General features: G+C 41.0%; 1 protein-coding gene across 4 annotated transcripts in view; it reads left to right on the plus strand.

Annotated features, from left to right (window-relative positions):
- CCDC170 (coiled-coil domain containing 170) overlaps positions 1-22,646 on the plus strand; it is a 97,427-nt gene that overhangs the window by 14,225 nt on the left and 60,556 nt on the right. For 3 of the 4 annotated variants that reach the window (XM_010808688.4, XM_002690340.7, XM_010808689.4), the window contains exons 2-3: positions 16,732-16,860; positions 19,323-19,579. In XM_010808688.4, coding sequence (XP_010806990.2) covers positions 16,732-16,860; positions 19,323-19,579 — 386 coding nt within the window. Of the gene's footprint in view, positions 1-16,731; positions 16,861-18,126; positions 18,835-19,322; positions 19,580-22,646 lie in introns of those variants that run through there. The other variant, XM_024997064.2, reaches the window with a different exon arrangement.

A 22,646-nucleotide genomic window follows, 5' to 3' on the forward strand; every position in this document is an offset into this window, starting at 1 on the left:
TTTGCTGTGAAGTGGTGGGACTGGATGCCATAATCTTAGTTTTCTGAATGTTGAGTTTTAAGCCAACTTTTTCACTCTCCTCTTTGACTTTCATCAAGAGGCTCTTTAGTTCTTCTTCACTTGGTGCCATAAGAAGTGGTGTCATCTGCATCTCTGAGGTTATTGATATTTCTCCTGGCAATCTTGATTCCAGCTCGGGCTTCATCCAGCCCAGCATTTTGCATGATGTGCTCTGCATAGAAGTTAAATAAGCAGGGTGACAATATACAGCCTTGACGTACTCCTTTCTCGATTTGGAACCAGTCTGTTGTTCCATGTCCAGTTCTAACTGTTGTCTCTTGACAGGCATACACTTGCCTCTCAGGAGGCAAGTCACGTGGTCTGGTATTCCCATCTCTTTAAGAATTTTCCACAGAAGACTTTATATTAAATGAAAATATAAGCTTCTAAATTGACTAGACACAACCTGTACAGCATATATGAACTTGTAGAAAGCAGAAGGAATCTTTCTTAAATTTATTTTTTATTGAAATATAGTTGATTGACAAGGTGTTAGTTTCTACTGTTCAGCAAAGTGAATTAGTTATACATATATCCACTCTTTTTTTATACTTTTCCCATATAGGTCATTACAGAGTATTGAGTAGAGTTCCCTGTCCTATGCAGTAGGTCCTTATTAGTCATCTATTTTATATATAGTAGTGTGTATATGTCAATCCCAATCTCCCAGTTTATCCCTCCCTCCTAGGAATCTTCCAAAAAGTGGTTGGAAGGAGATTTATGAATTTATCAAAGTTAAATTTTGTGAACTTATCATTAATTTTGGAAATGCAGCTCTTTACTGCAACAACCTGACTTGCCTTGCAGAACAGCAATATTGAATCAAGTTCAGAAGAGAATTCAATTTAGGGAGAAATGATTGCATATCTATATATGACGATAACATAGTGATGAACAGTATGGGCTTTGGAGTCAGATGGGCTTTGGTTTGAATTCTGGCTGTGCCATTTCATTCCTTCCTTCGTTCATTCTGTGATTTTACTGACACCCGTTTCTGATTGTTTTTAGAGATGCGGAGAAGGCAATGGCACCCCACTCCAGTACTCTTGCCTGGAAAATCCCATGGACAGAGGAGCCTGGTGGGCTGCAGTCCATGGGGTCGCGAAGAGTCGGACACGACTGAGCGACTTCACTTTCACTTTTCACTTTCTTGCATTGGAGAAGGAAATGGCAACCCACTCCAGTGTTCTTGCCTGGAGAATCCCAGGGACGGTGGAGCCTGGTGGGCTGCCGTCTCTGGGGTCACACAGAGTCAGACACAGCTGAAGCGACTTAGCAGCAGCAGCAACAGGACCTTCACCCTAACAATGATTGAAAGTTATAATTTTTGTTCCTGCAAGATAAGCATTTTTTTTCAGATGTTTTAAACATTTATTCTCATCTGACAAAATGTGGATGAATAAATAATTCCTGGCTTTTCTTTCCCAGTATATCTTGGTCAACTCTCTCCTCTCCCTCCTAGTTTTTGCTGAAACTCTTATTTCTATTCTAGGTTGATCTCTTGGCATGACTAATTTTAAAAATATGAGACTTGCTGTTTTCCATTTTTACAAGAGATGAGTGAAATTCCACCTATATTTGTTCCAACAGGACCATTGTTTAGCAATAATGAAAGTCTCGCAGTCATGTCTGACTCTGCGACCCCATGGACTATACAGTCCATGGAATTCTCCAGGCCAGAATACCGGAGTGGGTAGCCATTCCCTTCTCCAGGGGATCTTCCCAACCTTGGGATCAAACCCAGGTCTCCCGCATTGCAGGCAGATTCTTTACCAGCTGAGCCATCAGGGTAGTCCCTAAACTCAGCAGCAGGACATACTTCCACTGATCTCAGCTGGAGGCTGGGTCCAGATGATGAGTCTTAATACAAGAGGTCTCAGGAATGCGTTTCTGATATTAACTAAGTTGATGTTGTCAGATGACATTCAGAGGGTTGACTAAAGAAGCAGCATTCATTCATACTCTGCTCTACTTCAGATTATCCCTGAAAAGTCAAAACTCAAGCGAGATGGCTAATTGGACTTTATTGTTTTGACCCTGCTACTGAAGTGCTTTTACTGAACAAAGGCTTGATGTTATGCCGTTCAGTTGTTCCACGGGTTTGGAAATTTGTGATTTCCTGTAGTGAGCAACTTGTTTGCTTTACCTCGTGGTCCTGGTAGATCGTGTGACTCAGGTTGATCTACTTGGAAGAGCCAAGGTAAACTGGTCCATCCCTAACAAGTGCTCGGTACCAACAGGACAGTAAGTCCCCTACTGCAGACCTTTAAGTTACGAACTGTCAAAGATGTGAACATGCATTTGCGTGTCCAGTCATGTAAGTTAGTTCACTTACATAATCGTCACGTGTGTGCATCCTCTACAAGTGGTTGTACTTTTACTGCACACTACTCTAAAGAGCACAGTACTACAGTGTCTTTGTTTCAAGCCCAGGATGTCTGAAGCAAGTGCACAGGCAGAAGTGATGTACTTGGTACTACTGTACTTTTCAAGGTACTGTACTGTAGGATTAAAGTTGTTTTATTTTTTGTGTTTGTTTTTTTAATGTATTATTTGTGTGAAAAGTATTGTAAACCTATTCACAGTACTATATGGCCAATTGTGTTAGTTAGGTACCTAGGCTAATTTTGTTGGATTTTTGAATAAATTGGATTCAACAAATACGATTTCGAAATGAAACTCGTTCATATGTAAAGGGTTTATTGTACGTCCAGGATACTTGCTTCCTCTTATTTGTTCTCTCTTTTAACCTTTCTTTCCTGCCATTTTCTTAATTCCTTTTTTTGTTTTTCTTGTTTTGGCACTGGTAAAAAATAAACTTGAGACGTTGGGTGGAAGTTAAAGCCTTTCTCTAAGATCTAGACGTCTGGTAAACTGTAAAGATTACAGGAAACACTAGTGGATTTGGGACTAGCCTTTAGTTTATGCTCCTGCCATGGCTTAGGAGAAGCTATTCAGTGATTAGCTCCCTGATTCTGGGAAAGATTGAAGGTAGGAGGAGAAAGGGACGACAGAGGACAAGATGGTTGGATGGCATCTCTGACTCAATGGACATGAATTTGAGCAAACTCTGGGAGACATTGAAGGACAGGGAAGCCTGATGTGCTGCAGTCCATGGGGTTGCAAAGAGTTGGACATGACTTAGTGACTGAACAACAGTAACAAAATTCAGTGATTGCAAAGTACGTTCCAGAACACCCACGGAGTCAAAAGCAAGACGTTTCTCTTGTCAGGGCTCATAGTTACGTGATACATCCATGGTTTGATGGATGTCAGTGCTACTATTGGGCTTCCCTGGTGGCTCAGAGGTAAAAGAATCCTCCTGCAAAGCAGGAGACGTGGGTTCAATCCTTGGGTTGGGAAGATCCCCTGGAGAAGCAAATTGCAACCCACTCTGGTATTTTTGCCTGGGAAATCCCACAGACAGAGGAGCCTGACAGGTTATAGTCCATGGGGGTCACAAAGAATCAGACAGGACTTAGGGACTAAACAAAAACAACAATGCTACTATAGATGGACAGGCTCTGATATTGCAGAGTGGGAGAATCTGCGTGCTTCCTAAACCAGCCCATCATCCCTGGGGCTTGGGGTGCAGTAGAAGTCAGCCAACTCCAGAGGCTGGTGGAACTTGGCATAGCAGATGAGATTGGGGAGTGAATCACACGGGAGGATGGGATATTAATAAGAAGAGCAATATAGCATCCATTCCTTTATTCTGCAGATAATTATCGAGCATTTACATTGTGAGGTTCTGGTTAGGTGCTAGGTATGTCTTAGTGGATATCAAAGACTGTTTAAAAAATAATTTTTAAGTTTGTTTTTGGCTGTGTTGGGTCTTCGTTGCTTCTTGGGCATTTCTGCAGTTACTGTGAGTGGGGTTTACTCTTCTTTGCGGTGTGTGGGTTTCTCACTTCGGTGACTTCTCTTGTTGTGGACACGGGCTTAGGGAGTGTAGGCTCAGTTGCTGCGGCTCCTGGGCTCCGGAGCACAGGCTCAGTAGTTATGGGCAATGGGCTTAGTTGCTCCTTGGTGTGTGGAATCTTCCTGGAGCAGGACTCGAACTTGTGTTTCCTGTATCAGCAAGCAGATTCTTTACCACTGAGCCATCAGGGAAGCCCTATCACAGAGTTTTAAGGGAGAGAGACCTTACATACTTAATTACACATATCATGTATTCCTTACCACTCTGTAAGTGACCTGAAGGAGAAGCATAGGCTGCTATGAGAGAATCAGTTCAGTTTCAGTTCAGTTGCTCAGTCATGTCCGACTCTTTGTGACCCCATGCACTGCAGCACGCCAGGCTTCCCTGTCCATCACCAACTCCCGGAGTTTACTCAAACTCATGTCCATTGAGTCGGTGATGCCATACAACCATCTCATCCTCTGTCGTCCCCTTCTCCTCCTGCCTTCAGTCTTTCCCAGCATCAGGGTCTTTATATAGTGGGAAGATAGTGGTGTGGTCAGGTGGGAATTTTGACTGGTCAAGTCCTTCTGAATACTTGCTGAGGCAATACTGACTTTGAAATGACACCTATAAGAAGAGTGAGAAGACTGCTATGAGGGTGAATACACTGTCCATTAGTTGATTTTCTTGGTGGTCTCCACCCCTCCTTTGATCTCCCCAACCTGCCTTCTGCAGAGCTCTTTATGGTGTGGTGCAGGTCTTGGGGAGGAGAGAGGGTGAGATTAGGGGGTCTAGCTTTAGAAAGGAAGGGCTTCCTAAACAGGGGTCTGTCCACTCTAGTAGACTGTCCTCTAGAGTGGGCTGAGGACATCCATGTCTTCATGATAACTAGTGAGAGTTGCTAAGCACTACAATTTCGGATTTGGAATCTGCCTATAACCTGATTTATTCTGGACACAAAAGAGAGAAAAATTCCTTCTAAAAACTTACTGTAGATCTTGCTTTGTTCCCTTGTGAGAATTCTTATAGGGAGGTTAAAAATTATTTGGTTTCTTCCTAACCTGAAACCTGGAGAGATTACTTGTTGCTAACGTGTCCCACTGTCTTCTCATTTTTTACAAAATTTGTCTCTGGAGGGACTTGGTTGCTTTCAGAAGTGTGTATGCTGGAAATCATGGCTTCCTTTTAACAGAAGAAATGCTGCTAGGGATGATGAAGTAGCATCATTTAGCTGAATTTTCTCTGGGCAGAGTTAAGGGTCACCCCAAAAGAGAGAGCAGGGATGTAGTTGCAACGTACATGTTATTTAGGTTGTTTTCTGTTTCTAATTTGTCCTTTGTTGGAGATCTTTTTACAGTTAATAAAAACATTAAGAATCATTGAATTCTTGTTTTAATCCTTGAAGATACTATTTTGGCTATAACATTGTATTATTCCATTCATTTTTGTGGTGAACTTCCTATCCAAGAAGTAGTCAAAACTTTCTTGTTGAATAAAAAATGCATTCCAAGCATTGCTGGAAATTCAGTAATTCTTTCTACCTCTGCGGTCTTGTGCAAGCCGAGGTTCAAGTTCAGGGTTTCCCACTGCCTTTGCAGCCGGTGAAGAATTTACATGGTATTCAGCTTCTTAAATCTAAAGATTAGGATGTTAAAATTGAGAACATACTGAATTGGACTCTTTAAACATGTTTCCAGCTGTCTCTTAATTAAAAAATTAATTTGAATATTACAATTGCAGCCACTTTTCCTTTAAAAATGAGAACATTACACATTAAGCTGCAGTATCTTTTGTCAACTACCACTAATCTTAATCCCCTTCCCTCATTCTCCAGAGGTAATTATTAAATACATTTGGTGAGTATCCGCCAGATCATTAAAAATACTTTTTGTGTTCATACTTATACCTATAGAGAATATTTTATTTTGTTTAACACTTTTTTAATTTTCCTTTTTTTTTGCTTTTTATTGGTTTTTATTCTTTAAGCTAATTTAAAATAACATGTATTTTTGAAACATAAATGGTATCATACTATTAGTTTTGTTCTCTGATTTACTGTATTTGAAAAACAGTATGTTTTTGAGATCTATCCATGCTGCTTTAAATAGATTTAGTTCAGTTCTATTAATTGTTTTCTAGATTCCCATTTTATGGATGTACTATTCCATGGATGACTATTCTTATATGATAGTACATGGATGTACTATTCTTATGGATGACCAATTCCTATATTGATGGATACTGTGAACCACGAACATTCACGTAGAATTACAAGTAGAATTGTGTGTTCTGGGGTATATGCTGAAGTGCCTCCTGCAGTGTCAGGAACATTTCATATGCACATTCATTAAATGTCCTTTAAGCCTAACTTTTAAATTAGATAGCACAGAAAAGCTATTACTGCTTTCAGATCTACTACCAGTTGTTTGCTGTTTGAAAAAGGAATTGCCTTTTTAGCCCTTAATTGTCTCGTTTTCAGATGAGGGTATAAGAACAGTCTCTACTCATAGGTTTGTTGTGAAGACTGAATTAGAATAGTTCCTGGGTCAGTGAATATTAGATATGTATATGATACATATCTAGTACATATAATTACATATTTAATATTTGTTAGAGTTACATCGGGATTAGTATTTGAAGCAAGCCCTCAGAAAGTTTGGCATCTTAAGTTTTTCTAACTGCGGTCCTTCCCATCCATGAAAAAATAATTCGGTTTCTTTTAGTGGAGCCATAGTATTAAGAACATTTTGGAATACTGTATTCTTTTCAATAAAGATATTGAGATAGAAGGGGTTTCAAATGACACCCAAGAAAAATGTGATTAGAGAACAGTGTCAAAATAATACATCAGCTTTTTCACAAAGCTTGATTTAATGCAGAAATGTCTTCCTCCAAAATTTGCTCCACAACTACTAAGATGATGACACACCGATTTGTTTCCTGAATTCCATACCCATCACACTGTCCCTGGCAAGCACTTAGGAAAACCCAGAAACCAAATGCAGATGTAAGAAAGAAAAGCAGGAAAGTCCTTCAAAGTCTGGAGAAGAACTGATAAGTAGTCAAAATTGGCATTGGTTGGAGAAATACATTTTGTTGAAGTTGTATAGTCACTCAGTCGAGTCTGACTCTTTTGTGACCCCGTGGACTGTAGACTGCCAGGCTCCTCTGCCTATGGGATTTTCCAGGCAAGAAGAGTGGGCAGTGGGTTGCCATTTCTTTCTGCAGGGGATCTTCTGGACGCAGAGATCGAACCCATGTCTCCTGCATTGGCAAGTGTATTCTTTACTGCTGAGCCACCAGGGAAGCCCATAAATACAGTTGCAGTACTTAAGTTATGCACCATAAATTAGGGAAAAAACTATGTGAGGGGAAGAAGTTAGAGAGTAGGGGAGAGAGTCTTAGCGAGGATTGCTCACTGGGGCAGCCCTGGAGGCTTGAAGAGGGAAGGGGAGAGAGAGGGAAGGTGATAGAAAGAAAAAGAGAGACCAAAGGACGCCTTCCCCTGTGAAAGTGCCTCAGTGACACGGTTGTGCAGTGTGGTATGGAATAAAGCTGGAACAAAGAGGAGACTGGGTATGAGATGGAAAGACAGGAATGGATTTAGGTACTTTTGTGTGTCAGAGGTTGGCAGCGATTTTCTTCACTCTCTTCTTTTTTTTTTTTCCTGTCCATAGGAAAATAAGACAGCTAAACACCATAGAAGCAAGACTGGCCCAAGGCATTGTCCTCAGGCTGGGTAATTGGACACATTGTGTACCAAGTTATGAATAAGCTGATCTCTTCTTTTTGCCTTTGAGCTTTGAAACCATCTTTATTCTGAAAAGCCTATGAGCCACCCTGCAAGGCAATTTCAATCATTATCATAATATCAGTAGCCGAAGCAAATCATAGGTAGTTGGCTTTCTAAAATTAATGTGAAATTGCTTCATGGATTGGCTGGGAGACCTAATAACTTAGAGTGTCCTCATATGAGGACAAATGGATGAGTTTTAATCTTGCCACTTTGAAATTAGGGTAAAATTAGTTTTTTGTTAAAGTGAAGATTATTTAATATTTATAGAAAAGCTTTCCAAAATTTTTATTAACTCTAGGGAGGCTTAATTAAAAGAGCAAAACCCTGAGAGGTCTGGCCTCACGTACATTTCAATCTCTATGCTACTGGTGGTGTTTCTTTGCCCCTGTGTCCTCCTTAAAGATGCTGCATGGCAGAATTTGTGATTTTTGTGGATTCTTGTCCTTGTTCCTTTTTTGTTTTTTCATTTAAAGGGGAAATATTTACTCTGATTATGAAATTAATGCACAGTCACTGTAAAAGATTTAGAAAATATAAAAACGTAATAAAGAAGAAAATAAATGTAGTTCTATAACTAAAAGATTACCTTAGTAACATTTCTTCCCAGTAATTTTCTTTTAATTATGCTTAATTATGTAATTAATGCATAAATATACCTTCTTGAGAAGAAACCAAAGCCATTCCCCTCCCCAGCTCCAGTACTCCTGTCAGCCTCAGAGATAAGGATTGTTATACAGCTGATGTGTGTTCCTTCAGACCTTTTTTTCTTCTCTAAATATATTTGCAGAAAATACACAGTACTTTCCCTTCATGTGTGCTTTAAGGGGAAAAAAGTATCAAACTATGGATCTATACTTTGTTACTTTTGTCCAGTGGTGTATCTTGGAGATCTGCTTATGCCCAAACATACAGGGCAGTCTCCTCCTGCTTATTGGCAGTATTCATAGTATAGGAGCGCCTTTTTCAGCAATTGCCTTGTTGATGGGGATTTGTATTGTGTCACCCCTTCTCTCTTTTTTGTTATTACCGATAATGGTGTAATAAGTATCCTAAGACCTACTGTTACTCACATATATGACTGTTTTCCAAGGGGAAATAATTGAGAGGTAGAACTGCTGGGTCATAGTACTTACATTTAAATTTTAATAGAGTGTGATTGAGAAGGTATCCAGAGGGCTTAACCAGCTTTATTTACATCTAAGACGAAGTGATACAGAAAGGTTGAAAATTAAAAGCTGGAACAGAGGTATATGTAGTCAGATACAAACAAAAAGAAATTCGGGATCATGATCTCAGTATCAGAAAGGGCTGAATTGTGAGCAGAAATGGTTAAGTGAGAAAGATAATGGCACATTATGGTGTTACGTGGTATAATTTACAACGACTATATGCGATTTCTGAATCTTTGCACCAAGTCAAACAGTACTAGTTTCCATTAAGCAAGAATGCAAGTGCTACAAGGTGACAGAGAATTACAGTAGCAATCAGAGGCTCTAACTGATCTTTCTCGAGCCCTGATCAAGTTAAAGCATAGAAATAGATAAGACTAGAAATGCCTAATTAAAATGATGAGCAAAGTAGAATGAATTAATCCATATTGAACTTGAAGCTCCAAAGAAAGAGACTATACCTTCTTTTTATTTTTTGTAGTACTTGAAAAATTTTTATTAGAGTGTAATTGATTTACAGTGTTGTGTTAATTTCTGCTGTACAGCAAAGTGAATCAGTTATACGTATACAGGTATCAACTGTTTTTAGAGTCTTTGCTCATATAGATCATTACAGAATATTGAGTAGACCTCCCTGTGAGATACAGTAGGTTGTTGTCTATTTCATGTATATAGTAGTATGTATATGTCAATTCCAATCTCCCAATTTATCCCCCAACACCTTATCCCCTGGTAACCATAAGCTTGTTTTCTCCATCTGTAACTATGAGAATATACCTTCTTTTTATTTTTATTTATCCATTTATTTTGGCCCTGTCCCACAACATGTGGGATCTTACTTCCCCAATGAGAGATTGAACTCGTGCGTCCTGCATTGGAAACGTGGAGTGTTAACCATTGGACCACCAGGGAAATCCTATATCTTCTTTTTAACTACCCATTGGATGTTCATAAAACTGAACATTCACAAAAACCTTGATGAATTCCCTGAAGTAGAAATGATAGAGACCAGGAAGATGGTGAAAATGTGTAATGACTGGTCTAATAAGGACAGCCTTCCGGTTTGAATGGACCCAGTTCTGAATGGAGACTGGTTCACTCCACTGGTGTACACCTGTGAATGTCAGCCCAGAATGAAGATGGGTTGTTTGAGCACAGTGTGATAAAACAGGCATCCTAATAAATTCTGAGAACAGAAAGCCACAAACACAATGAAGCCTTTAAAACAACTCAGGTCAAAGGACAAACTCAGTGCACAGCAAAGGAAACTGTGCTGCTGCTGCTAAGTCTCTTCAGTCGTGTCCAACTCTGTGTGACCCCATAAACGGCAGCCGACCAGGCTCCTCTGTCCCTGGGATCCTCCAGGCAAGAACACTGGAGTGGGTTGCCATTTCCTTCTCCAATGCATGAAAGTGAAAAGTGAAAGGGAAGTTGCTCAGTCGTGTCCGACTCATAGTGACCCCATGGACTGCAGCCTACCAGGCTCCTCTGTCCATAGGATTGTCCAGGCAAGAGTACTGGAGTGGGGTGCCACTGCCTTCTCCTAAAGAAACTATAAGCAAGGTGAAAAGACAACCGTTGGAATGGGAGAAAATAATAGCAAATGAAACAACTGACAAAGGATTAATTTCCAAAATATACCAGCAGCTCATACAACTCAACACAAGGGAAACAAACAGCCCAATCAAAAAGTAGGAAAAAGACCTAAACAGACGTTTCTCCAAAGAAGACATACAGATGGCTAATAAACACTTGTAAAGATGCTCAACATCGCTCATTATTAGAGAAATGCAAATCAAAACCACAATGAGATATCACCTCACACTGGTCAGAATGGCCCTCATCAAAAAGTCTACAAACAATAAATGCTGGAGAGGATGTGGGGAAAAGGGGACGCTTTTGCACTGTTGGTGGGAATGTAAATTGATATAGCCACTATGGAAGATGGTATGAAGATTCCTTAAAAAACTAAGAGTAAAATCACCATATGACCCAGAAATCCCACTCCTAGGCATATACCCTGAGGAAACCAGGTTTGAGAAAGACACATGTGTCCCATTGTTCATTGCAGCAGTATTTACAAGGTAGAACATGGAAGCAACCTAGATGCAAATCAACAGATGAATGGATAAAGAAGTTGTGGTACATATACACAATAGAATATTACTCAGCCATAAAAAAGAACACATTTGAATCCGTTCTGATGAGGTGGATAAATCTAGAACCTATAATACAGAGTGCAGTGAGTCAGAAAGAGATAAATATCATACTCTAATGCACATATTGGAGAAGGAAATGGCAACCCACTCCAGTATTCTTGCCTGGAGAATCCCAGGGACAGAGGAGCCTAGTGGGCTGCCATCTATGGGGTCGCACAGAATCCGACACGACAGAAGCGACTCAGCAGCAGCAATGCACATATATGGAATCTAGGAAAACGGTTCTGAAGAATTTATTTACAGGGCAGTAATGAGGTAAAGTGTCTGCCTGCAATGTGGGAGACCCGGTTTCGATCCCTGGGTCGGGAAGATCCCTTGGAGAAGGAAATGACAACCCACTCCAGTACTCTTGCCTAGAAAATTCTATGGATGGAGGAGCCTGGTGGACTACAGTCCATGGGGTCGCAAAGAGTTGGACACGACTGAGCGACTTCACTCACTCACTCACTCAATTGAGAAACAGACATAGAGAACAGACTTATGGTCATAGGGAGAAGGGAGGAGACGGTGAGATGTATGGAGAGTAACATGTAAACTTACATTCAGTTCAATTCAGTTTAGTCACTCAGTCATGTCCGACTCTTTGCGACCCCATGAATCGCAGCACGCCAGGCCTCCCTGTCCATCACCAAGTTCCAGAGTTTACCCAGATTCATGTCCATCGAGTCGGTGATGCCATCCAACCATCTCATCCTATGTCATCCCCTTCTCCTGCCCCCAATCCCTCCCAGCATCAGGGTCTTTTCCAATGAGTCAACTCTTCACATGAGGTGGCCAAAGTATTGGAGTTTCAGCTTCAGTATCAGTCCTTCCAATGAACACCCAGGACTGATCTCCTTTAGGATGGACTGGTTGAATCTCCTTGCAGTCCAAGGGACTCTCAAGAGTCTTCTCCAACACCACAGTTCAAAAGCATCAATTCTTCGGTGCTCAGCTTTCTTCACAGTCCAACTCTCACATCCATACATGACTACTGGAAAAACCATAGCCTTGACTGGACGGACCTTTGTTGGCAAAGTAATGTCTCTGCTTTTGAATATGCTATCTAGGTTGATCATAACTTTCCTTCCAAGGAGTAAGCGTCTTTTAATTTCATGGCTGCAATCACCATCTGCAGTGATTTTGGAGCCCCCCAAAATAAAAATCTGACACTGTTTCCCCATCTATTTGCCATGAAATGATGGGATCAGATGCCATGATCTTTGTTTTCTGAATGTTGAGCTTTAAGCCAACTTTTTCACTCTACACTTTCACTTTCATCAAGAGGCTTTTTAGTTCCTCTTCAGTTTCTGCCAGAGCTTCCCTGATGGCTCAGAGGTTAAAGCACCTGCCTGCAATGTGGGAGACCTGGGTTTGATCCCTGGGTTGCCATAAGGGTGGTCATTTGCATATCTGAGGTTATTGATATTTCCCCTGGCAATCTTGATTCCAGCTTGTGCTTCTTCCAGCCCAGCGTTTCTCATGATGTACTCTGCATATAAGTTAAATAAGCAGGGTGACAATACACAGCCTTGACGTATGCCTTTTCCTATTTGGAACCAGTCTGTTGTTCCATGTCCAGTTCTAACTGTTGCTTCCTGACCTGCATACAGGTTTCTCAAGAGGCAGGTCAGGTGGTCTGGTATTCCCATCTCTTTCAGAATTTTCCACAGTTTATTGTGATCCACACAGTCAAAGGCTTTGGCATAGTCAATAAAGCAGAAATAGATGTTTTTCTGGAACTTTCTTGCTTTTTCGATGATCCAGCAGAAGCATAAGATATTAAGAAGAGGTGGCAAGAATACATAGAAGAACTGTACAAAAAAGATCTTCATGACCCAGATAATCACGATGTCACTGACCTAGAGCCAGACATCGTGGAATGTGAAGTCAAATGGGCCTTAGAAAGCATCACTACAAACGAAGCTAGTGGAAGTGATGGAATTCCAGTTGAGCTATTTCAAGTCCTGGAAGATGATGCTGTGAAAGTGCTGCACTCAATATGACAGCAAATTTGGAAAACTCAGCAGTGGCCACAGGACTGGAAAAGGTCAGTTTTCATTCCAATCCCAAAGAAAGGCAATGCCAAAGAATGCTCAAACTACCGCACAATTACACTCATCTCACACGCTAATAAAGTAATGCTCAAAATTCTCCAAGCCAGGCTTCAGCAATACGTGAACCGTGAACTTCCAGATGTTCAAGCTGGTTTTAGAGAACCAGAGGAACCAGAGATCAAATTGCCAACATCCGCTGGAAACTTACATTGCTGCTGCTGCCGCTGCTAAGTCGCTTCAGTCGTGTCCGACTCTGTGCGACCCCATAGATGGCAACCCACCAGGCTCCCCTGTCCCTGGGATTCTCCAGGCAAGAACACTGGGGTGGGTTGCCATTTCCTTCTCCAATGCATGAAAGTGAAAAGTGAAAGTGAAGTCGCTCAGTTGTGTCCGACTGCGACCGCATAGACGGCAGCCTACCAGGCTCCTCCGTCCCTGAGATTTTCCAGGCAAGAGTACTGGAGTGGGGTGCCACTGCCTTCTCCCGGGAAACTTACATTACCATATGTAAAATAGATAGCCAATGGGAATTTGCTGTATGACTCAGGAAACTCAAACAAGGACTCTGTATCAGCCTAGAGGGTTGGGATAGGGAGGGAAATGGGAGGGAAGTTCAAAAGGGAGGGGACATATATATATATATACCTATGGCTGATTCATGTTGAGGTTTGACAGAAAACAACAAAATTCTGCAAAACAGTTATCCTTCAGTAAAAAAAAAATTAAAAAAAGGAGAAACTCAGGCTAAACACAAAGAACACTACGTAAGGGTCTGTGAGACAGAGAAGGAAGGGCTAAGAGGAAATGAGTAGGCATAAATAAATTCATGTGTTCTTTCAGTTTTTGTATTGTTTTTCCTTATCCTTGTAATCCTCTCATGCTTCTGTGCATTTCTTCTCATTTCAAGCTACCTCAGAGTGTCTTGAGGGAATGATTTCTGTGGTATACTCCATAGGTAAGCTCAGTGTCTGACCCAGAATACACTTTTCATAAACATTTGCTGATAAACAGTCTCGAGTCTGCTGGACTTTGAAAGGTGATTTAGACCCTAGCAACTGTCTTCTAAGGGCTTCCCAGGTGGCTCAGTGATACAGAACCCGCCTGCCAATACAGGATCTGCAAGTTCGATCTCTGGGTTGGGAAGATCCCCTAGAGGAGGAAATGGCAACCCACTCCAGTATTCTTGTCTGGAAAATCCCATGGACAGAGGAGCTTGGCAGGTTACAATCCATGGGGTCACAAAAGAGTCAGACACAACTTAGCAACTAAAGGGCAACCATCTTCTAAACTTAGTAACCAAAAGAGTCTTCCTCCTGTAGGCCCTGTTCCAGTGTTAGAGGCAGTAGTGTCTTAATGTGCAGTTTCTTTTGCCCATGAGTGTGTGAAGATGCTAATGCTTCTGGTGGTACTCCGTGTTTCATTGTAATCTCCTCAAATAAAGGCCCACTTCTGAACTGTCTCAGAGGCTCTTACTATTATGGCCAACGGACACAATATTTTTCATATGAAAGAGATATAAAATTGAAGAATGACTATGTCATGTCCTAAAAAAATCATGTTTGTCAATGAAAGAAATAATCATAGTCATTGAGAAACTTATTTCCCTAAGGAATTTTAGAAAATGTGTGCCAGGCATGCTATAGTTCAAACATCTTGTGAGTGACCTAGGTCCTCACATGGCCTGTTTTGGAAACATGGCTGGAGTGGTTGGCGTGGAGAAATTCCATCTGAATACTGAGTGAGGTTGACAGGATGTGGTTCTCTTCATAGATGCAGTTAAACGCTTTGTGCCTTTACCCCAGGAGTACATACCTACCGTCTTCTTGAATGTGTTGTCATTGGCAAACACTGCCTGTTACTAAGTGCACTGAAGGTTTTGTTTGGCATCTTGTGCGTTGAAACACACTAGTCATGACAACGCTTGTTATGAAATTCAGGGCTTTAAGATGACTTTTGCGTTCATGAGTATTTCCAAACAGTAGTCTTTAGCAGTTCCGTAGCCAGGCAGAGTCATTAACAGGTTTTACTGATGTGGCCCCTGAGGACACTAGATATTCCAGGGAAACCCTCCTTTATATGACCTCTTTCATATTCTTTCAAAAATGAATGGCTTTCCTGTATGTCTTTCACAAAGACCACAAGCCCTGGAAACTTCATAGAAGTGGGTGTCCGTCCAAACTTGGGAATAATTCTTGCAGGAGGCAGATGTTACGGCACCAGCAGGACAGAAACAGAACCAGAGGTTACAGATGCAGACCTATAGTCCAAACTCATCAAATCTCTTCTGCAGATGTGTTTATTGGGATCGTGTTAAAAAAAAAACATTTAAATTAGTTACCCAGTTGAAAAATCTGGGACTTTTTTTTACTTCAGAAAGTCTGGTTAGGACTTCCCCAGTGGCTCAGTGGTAAAGAATCTGCCTGCCGATGCAGGAGACACGGATTTGATCCCTGGTCCTAGAAGATCCCACCTGCTGCGAAGCAGCTAGGCCTGTGCGCCACACCTATTGAGCCTGTGCTCTAGAGCCTGGGAAGCGCGACAACTGCAGCCCCTGTGCCTTAAAACCCTTGGTCTGCAACAGGAGAAGCCACTGCAATAAGAAACCTGGGCACTGCAACCAGAGAGTAGGCCCTGCTCCCTGCAACTAGAGAACAGTGTGCGAAACAACGAGGACCCAGCACAGCCAACAATAAATAAATACAATTTTTAAAAAGTCTGGATGTAGGACTTGTCTTGAAAAATTAGAATAATCTGGCCAGGTTGGGATCCCTATTTTTGCATTGGCAGCCATGAGTGGGGCTGGAAGCTCTTCCCTTCTGGGTGGAGAAGAACTCCAGGCACCACCACTGTCTCTGGCCTCAGGCATTCATTTGAGTCAGCTTCATAACCCCAAGACAGGCGATGAGATTGAGAGTAGATGGCATTGTGGGTGATTATGAAGGAGACAGACTTCTACTCTTAAATCACATGGTTTTTTTGATAAACACTTTATTCAACAGCCCAGAGATGAGTTGATAATCTTTGTAGTCTGGAAACAGAAGAACTATGAAAACTGCCTCAAGGTTAACATCTGGTGGTTCTTTGTCAGTTCTGTCTGTTCTGGTCAGAGGTCAAATAGCACTGGAGTAGGGTGGAAGGAAAACTGTAAAATGGCAAAGGCCAACTCTTCACACAGCTTGTGGGATCTTAGGTCCCCAACTAGGGATCGAACTTGTGCCCCTGCAGGGAAAGCAGAGTCTTGACCACTGGCCCACCAGGGAAATCCTGGCAAAGGCCAACTCTTAAATGCCAACCCCAGCTACCATCTGGGGAGAGCTGTCATTCATTCCTGGGGGACCCTATCATTGGTTCTCGGGCTGCGTCCTCCTTCACGTAGAATTTTGAGAATGAGAATGAAATAATCTGAACCAAACCCTTCTCTGAGCAGCCTTTCCAACATATTTGGATAACAAAGAATGCGTCTGTACTAACCTTGCGTTGCACAGCTGCACGGAAAATATTGTTTAACTCTCTTCTGTATATTTTGTCTTTTGGGGAACCCTATCAGAAAGCTTATGATCATCTCTTGGAAGTCCCGGTCACTCGGGAGCAGTTAAACCACTATCGGAATGTGGCCGAGGCTGCCCGGAGTGAACTTGCAGCAACGCTGGTCAAATTTGAATCTGCTCAGTCTGAGGTGAGAATCTGTCTTCGTTACTCACAAATGGGCCTTGTTAGCTTCCCGTGGAGCGAAACAGAGTATAGAGGTGATTAGAAACAGGATGAAGGGAGGCGGGTTTAAACTTCTCGGTAAATTTTATTCTCTTTTTCTCTTATTGTGCCTCAAACCTCTGTTGGCTTCCCTGGTGGCTCTGTGGTAAAGAATCCGCCTGCCAGTGCAGGAGATGTAAGAGACTCGGGTTTGATTCCAAAGTCAGGAAGAGTCACTGGAAAAGGAAACGGCAACCCACTCCAGTATTCTTTCCTGGAGAATCCCATGGACAGAGGAGCCTGGTGGGCTACAGTCTGTGGGGTCGCACAGAGTTGGCAGTGACTGAAGCAACTGCTAGTGCCCTCTGGTTGGGAGAATTCCTGAAAGACTGTGCATTTGCTGGGCTGGGAGGTGAGGTGAGCTGGGCTGGATTCTGGCTCTCAGGGGAGCTGTCCTTCCTGAGAGCATCAGGGGCACCTGGGGACTTGGGGGGCAATGTGGGCATTGGAGGGCTCAGCATCCTGGGAGAAGCTTTCTTTAAGGTGGATTGCTTGCAATCTGCAGTTCTAGGGGTAGAAATCTGCCTCCCTTTTTTGTGGTGGTTCTGCTCGCCTGGGGGAGATTCTAGGAAGGTGACCAAGATCCATCTACCCTTGGGGCTGGATCCAGTCTATTGTGGAGTTTCTGGGAGATTCTTGCTAGACTCACTGCCCTTATAGACTAGTGGCCCCCAGGAATCCTAGGCTTGCCTGTGAGGTAAGTGACAGTCTCACTAGACTGTCAGGCTCCCATTGAAAGATGAGTTGATAATGTGTGTGTATGTGTATGTGAATAAATGTAGGCATGCATGGTCATAGTTCCAAAAAGTATAGTAGTAGTAGTAGTGTAGTATAGTGAGAGTCTCTCAGTCGTGTCAGACTCTGCAACTCCATGGACTGTAGTCCGCCAGGCTCCTCTGTCCATGGGATTGTCCAGGCAAGGATACTGGAGTGAGTAGCTATTCGCTTCTCTGGGAGATCTTCTCAGTCCAGGGATTGAACCCAATCTGCACTGCAGGCACATTCTTTACCATCTGAGCCACCAGGAAAGCCCTTCAAAAAGTATATGTATTCATGAAATTTTCTAATGGGACGGATCTGATATCTTATAAGGCACATACTGTGTTCAGCATTTTAGTGTGAGAGAAAAGTTAATGTGTTTCCTTTGTATAAATCCTATAATGATTTTCTTTTTCTCCTATATTTTTTCCAGACATCCGAATATTATTTTTCTTTATCTCCTGCAATAAGGGTCCAGAAGGCTGGGGAAGAAATTCTGTAATATATTGAATAGTCTGTATTGACTTATGAAAGGGTCGTGGCCGTGAAATTACAAATGGCCTACCTGTAGCTTCCTCGTTTCAGCAGCAGCAGCAATAGCAGTAATACAGATTTAGAAAATGAGTTTCCATTGCAGAATATTTTATTCCTTTTTGCAAAACACACCACACCTGTCTCTTGAGTGAGATTCATTCATCACAGGACATTGCTCAATAGTTTTTTGACTGGAAATAGAACTGCCATAAGACCCAGCAGTCTCACTGCTGAATGTACACACTGAGGAAACCAGAATTTAAAGAGACATATGTACCCCAGTGTTCATTGCAGCACTGTTTACAGTGGCTAGGACATGGAAGCAACCTAGGTGTTCATCGCCAGACAAATGGATAAGGAAATTGTGGTGCATATACGCAATGGACGATTACTCAACTATAAAAAGAACACATTTGAGTCAGTTCTAATGAGGTGGATGAACCTGGAGTGTGTTATACAGAGTGAAGTAAGTCAGAAAGAGAAACACCAATACAGTATATTAATAGATATATATCGAGTTTGGAAAGATGGTAACGACAATCCTATGTACAAGGCAGCAAAAGAGACACAGATGTAAAGAACAGACTTTTGAACTCTGTGGGAGAAGGTGAGGATGGGATGATTTGAGAGAATAGCATTGAAACATGTATATTACCATATGTAAAATAGATGACCAGCCCAAGTTTGATGCATAAAGCAAGACACTCAAAGCTGGTGCTCTGGGACAACCCAGAGGGATGGTGTGGGGAGGAAGGTGGGAGCGGGGGTTCAGGATGGGGGGACACATGTGCGCTGGTGGCTCATTCATGTCGATGTATGGCAAAAACCATTACAATATTGTAAAGTAATCATCCTCTAATTAAGAAAGAAAAACCATTGCTCAATAGTTTTTTGAAAAAGAATAAGAGGGCCCACTATTTAGGCATAATTTCCCATCTAGTAATACAGAAACAAATATGAAAAAAGAAAGTAAAGTTGGATTAAGTCATGAATAAAAAATTGAAATTTTAAATTACGATTTTGGGTTTTTTTCAAGGTACTTCAAACTTATATCCTTGAAATCTTTTCCCTCTTTTTACTTCTTTCCCATGTCAGCTTCGAGAACTGCGATCCAAGATGCTTTCTAAAGAAGTTTCCTATCAAGAGTTAAAAGCTGAGATGGAGAGCTATAAAGAAAATAATGCCAGAAAATCATCTCTGCTCATCTCTCTGAGGGACAGAGTTCAGGAACTAGAGGAAGAATCAGCGGCTCTCGCCACTTCTAAAATTAGAACTGAAATCACAGCTCAGTCTGCAATCAAGGAGAACCAAGAGTTAAAGAAGAAAGTGGTAGAACTAGACGAAAAATTACAGTAAGGATATTTCAATATATTTTTCAATGGAGTTGGTGTTAAAACACTAACTCCTGACAGCAGGATATGCCTTTGAAGGTACTGGGGTTTTGCATTATTTGGCCCTGAAACTCCACTTAGGAAAAAAAAATCATATATATATATATATATATATATATATATATATATATAAAATTTAGAAGATTTCCTCTAAGTAGAGTTTTAACTGGAGGTTGTGGAATAGTACACAGAGCGAGGGGTTTATTCAGAAGCTAGTTGTAAAAATACCTCAGAAGCCCAGAACACCCCAGACCACCCTTAACACTCCTCATTAAGTTTTATTGCCGGTTTATGCAGAGAACTCAGGAAATCTAGGTTTTCTACATGTAGTTCTGCCAAAAGGTGATTATTGAGATAAAATTGGGAGCTAACTGTTCTTAAAATATACTTTATAATTCTGTGTATAATAACTTAAATCCCTTTACTAATAAAACACTTGGTATTTATTTTACTTATTTCATCTTAAAAAGATTAAAAACAAAAACCCAGTGCTTCCAGCTCCTGTCCTCTTTCTCTCCTTCCATTCAGAGCAAAATTCCTTAAACATGTTTGTATGTACTCACTGTGCCAATTTCTCTCCTCTCTCAGATCTACTCCTCTGAAGCCACTCATTAAGGTGACCAGTGACTGCACACTGCAAATTAAATGATCAGTCTTATCTGATCTTCCAGTACGTCAGTCAACAGTTGGCTTTTCCCCCTGAACCACTTTCTTCTTTTAGCTTCCAGGGCACTGCGCACGCCTGCTTTTGATCTTGCCTTTCTAGCTGCTCTGTCATGATCTCTGGCTTTATCTGCCTCATCTCCTTGACTTCCAAGTATTGGTGGGCCCCAGGGCTCAGTCCTTGATTCTCTCCTTGAAAGTGAAACTCGCTCAGTCGTGTCCGACTCTTTGTGACCCCAAGACTTCTCCAGGCCAGAATACTGGAGTGGGTAGCCTTTCCCTTTTCCAAGGGATCTTCCCAACCCAGGGATCGAACCCAGGTCTCCCACATTGCGGGTGAATTCTTTACCAGCTGAGCCACAAGGGAAACCCAAGAATACTGGAGTGGGTAGCCTATCCCTTTTCCAGGGGATCTTCCCAATCCAGGGATTGAACCAGGGTCTCCTGCCTTGCAGGCGGATTCTTTACCAACTGAGCCATCAGGGAATTCTCTTCTTGTTTCTATCCAAATCCACTCTGTTAGTGCTCTCATCCAGTCTCATGACTTAAAGTATGACCTAAATGCTCATGACTCCCACGTTTCTTCCTAAGACCTGCATATCTTATGACTTACTGGGCATCTTCACGTGGATGTCCAACAGGCATCTCAAATTAACATGTCCAAATTAGTATTTCCACAAATTTGTCCTGTGGTTTTCCTAATCTCACTGAATGATAATTCCATTCCTCTAGTTGTTCAGGGCAAAAATCTTGGATCATCCTTGCTTTCCTTTCCTAGATGCTTCATTAAATCTCTATCATCAAAATAAATCTAAATTTTTACTACTGTACATTGCCACTAACCTAGTCTGCATCTCCAATTTTACCCCACTCCCCCTAAATGTTTCTTACTCCCTTTTCTGCTTAATCTTTTCCTTCAGCCCTATAATATACTATGCATTTTTCATACATTTATTTTTTGATTATTGTCCATCTTCCCAATTAGGACCTAAGTCCCATGAGGGCAAGGATGTTAATCTGTTTCATTTACTACTGTATCTTTTGCACCTTTTACAGAGCCTGATGCATAGTAAGTGCACAATAAATATTTATTAAACAAATGATATATTCATTTGTGGGATATATATATATTCCCACAAATGTCAAAAAGAAAATTACTCAAAACCTTATGATTCCAGAAAAACTATAGTTCACAGTTTGTTGAACAGATATTCAGACAGTTGTACTTAAATGGCATCATGTAGTGAAATATTTTTCCTGAATAATATGTTATAGATACTGAAAAATTCTTTCATGATATCATTTTTTAATGGCCAGTAATATTCCATTGCATGTTAAAATCATAATTTACTTAACCAGTTCTTTTTGTTGTTTCCTTTAGACACTTAGGTTAGTTCCACTCAAAAAATTATTGTAAACCAAAATGCAATGAGGATCCATATGTGTTCATATTTTCACATTTATATGATTATGTCATTATGGTGGATGCCTGGAACTTTGTTAGGTCAAAGTGAAATGCAAATAAAAGTGGTAATAGTTTAGAAGTTCCTGGAATAGAGAAGTAATATTGAAATCTTGGAGTAAATGTATTGAATCACATATATAAATTAATCAGAGCCATGGCATTTACTATGACTTTCATGAGTCAGAGACACTGAATACATACTACTTTTCATATGTTAAAAATTAGAACTCAGAATATTGATGTTGGTCTTTTATTGTTATACATTTTTCTAAATAGAAATATGGCATGATTTTGAGTATATACAATTACATACTTTGTTAATCTTTGAATTGTGTGAAAGAATTTGCAGTAACATTTGAGTGTTGTTATAAACACTTAAAATGGTAAAAAGAGAAAACAATAATCATGTTTATTATCTATGGTACTAAAAATGATGCCAAATTATTGAAATGATTCTAATTTGCCTTTAAAATATGTCTGTTTTTTAATGTTCTCTTAGTTGTTAACATTTAAAGCATTAGAAATAGACCATGCTATTTCAGCAAACCTATCTGAGATTCGAAATAAAATATTCACAGCAGGGCATAAATTGACTGATTTTCCTTGATTGGCCCATTTCAGTACTCTTTAACAATTCTAGATGTGCAAAAACTAGTTGTGATCTTTGCTGATGACTGAACACCTCTCTTCTCTAGAGGTGGGCACATCCTCTGCTTCTGATGTATTTTTTAATTATATTTAATCGACTTCCCTGGTGGCTCAGATGGTAAAGTGTTTGCCTACAATGCAGGAGACCTGGGATCGATCCCTGGGTTGGGAAGATCCTCTGGAGAAGGAAATGGCAACCCACTCCAGTATTCTTGCTTGGAAAATCCCATGGACAGAGGAGTGTGGTAGGCT

The sequence above is a fragment of the Bos taurus genome, chromosome 9, assembly GCF_002263795.3.
Source record: "Bos taurus isolate L1 Dominette 01449 registration number 42190680 breed Hereford chromosome 9, ARS-UCD2.0, whole genome shotgun sequence".
In the NCBI taxonomy this organism is placed as follows: Eukaryota; Metazoa; Chordata; class Mammalia; order Artiodactyla; family Bovidae; genus Bos; species Bos taurus.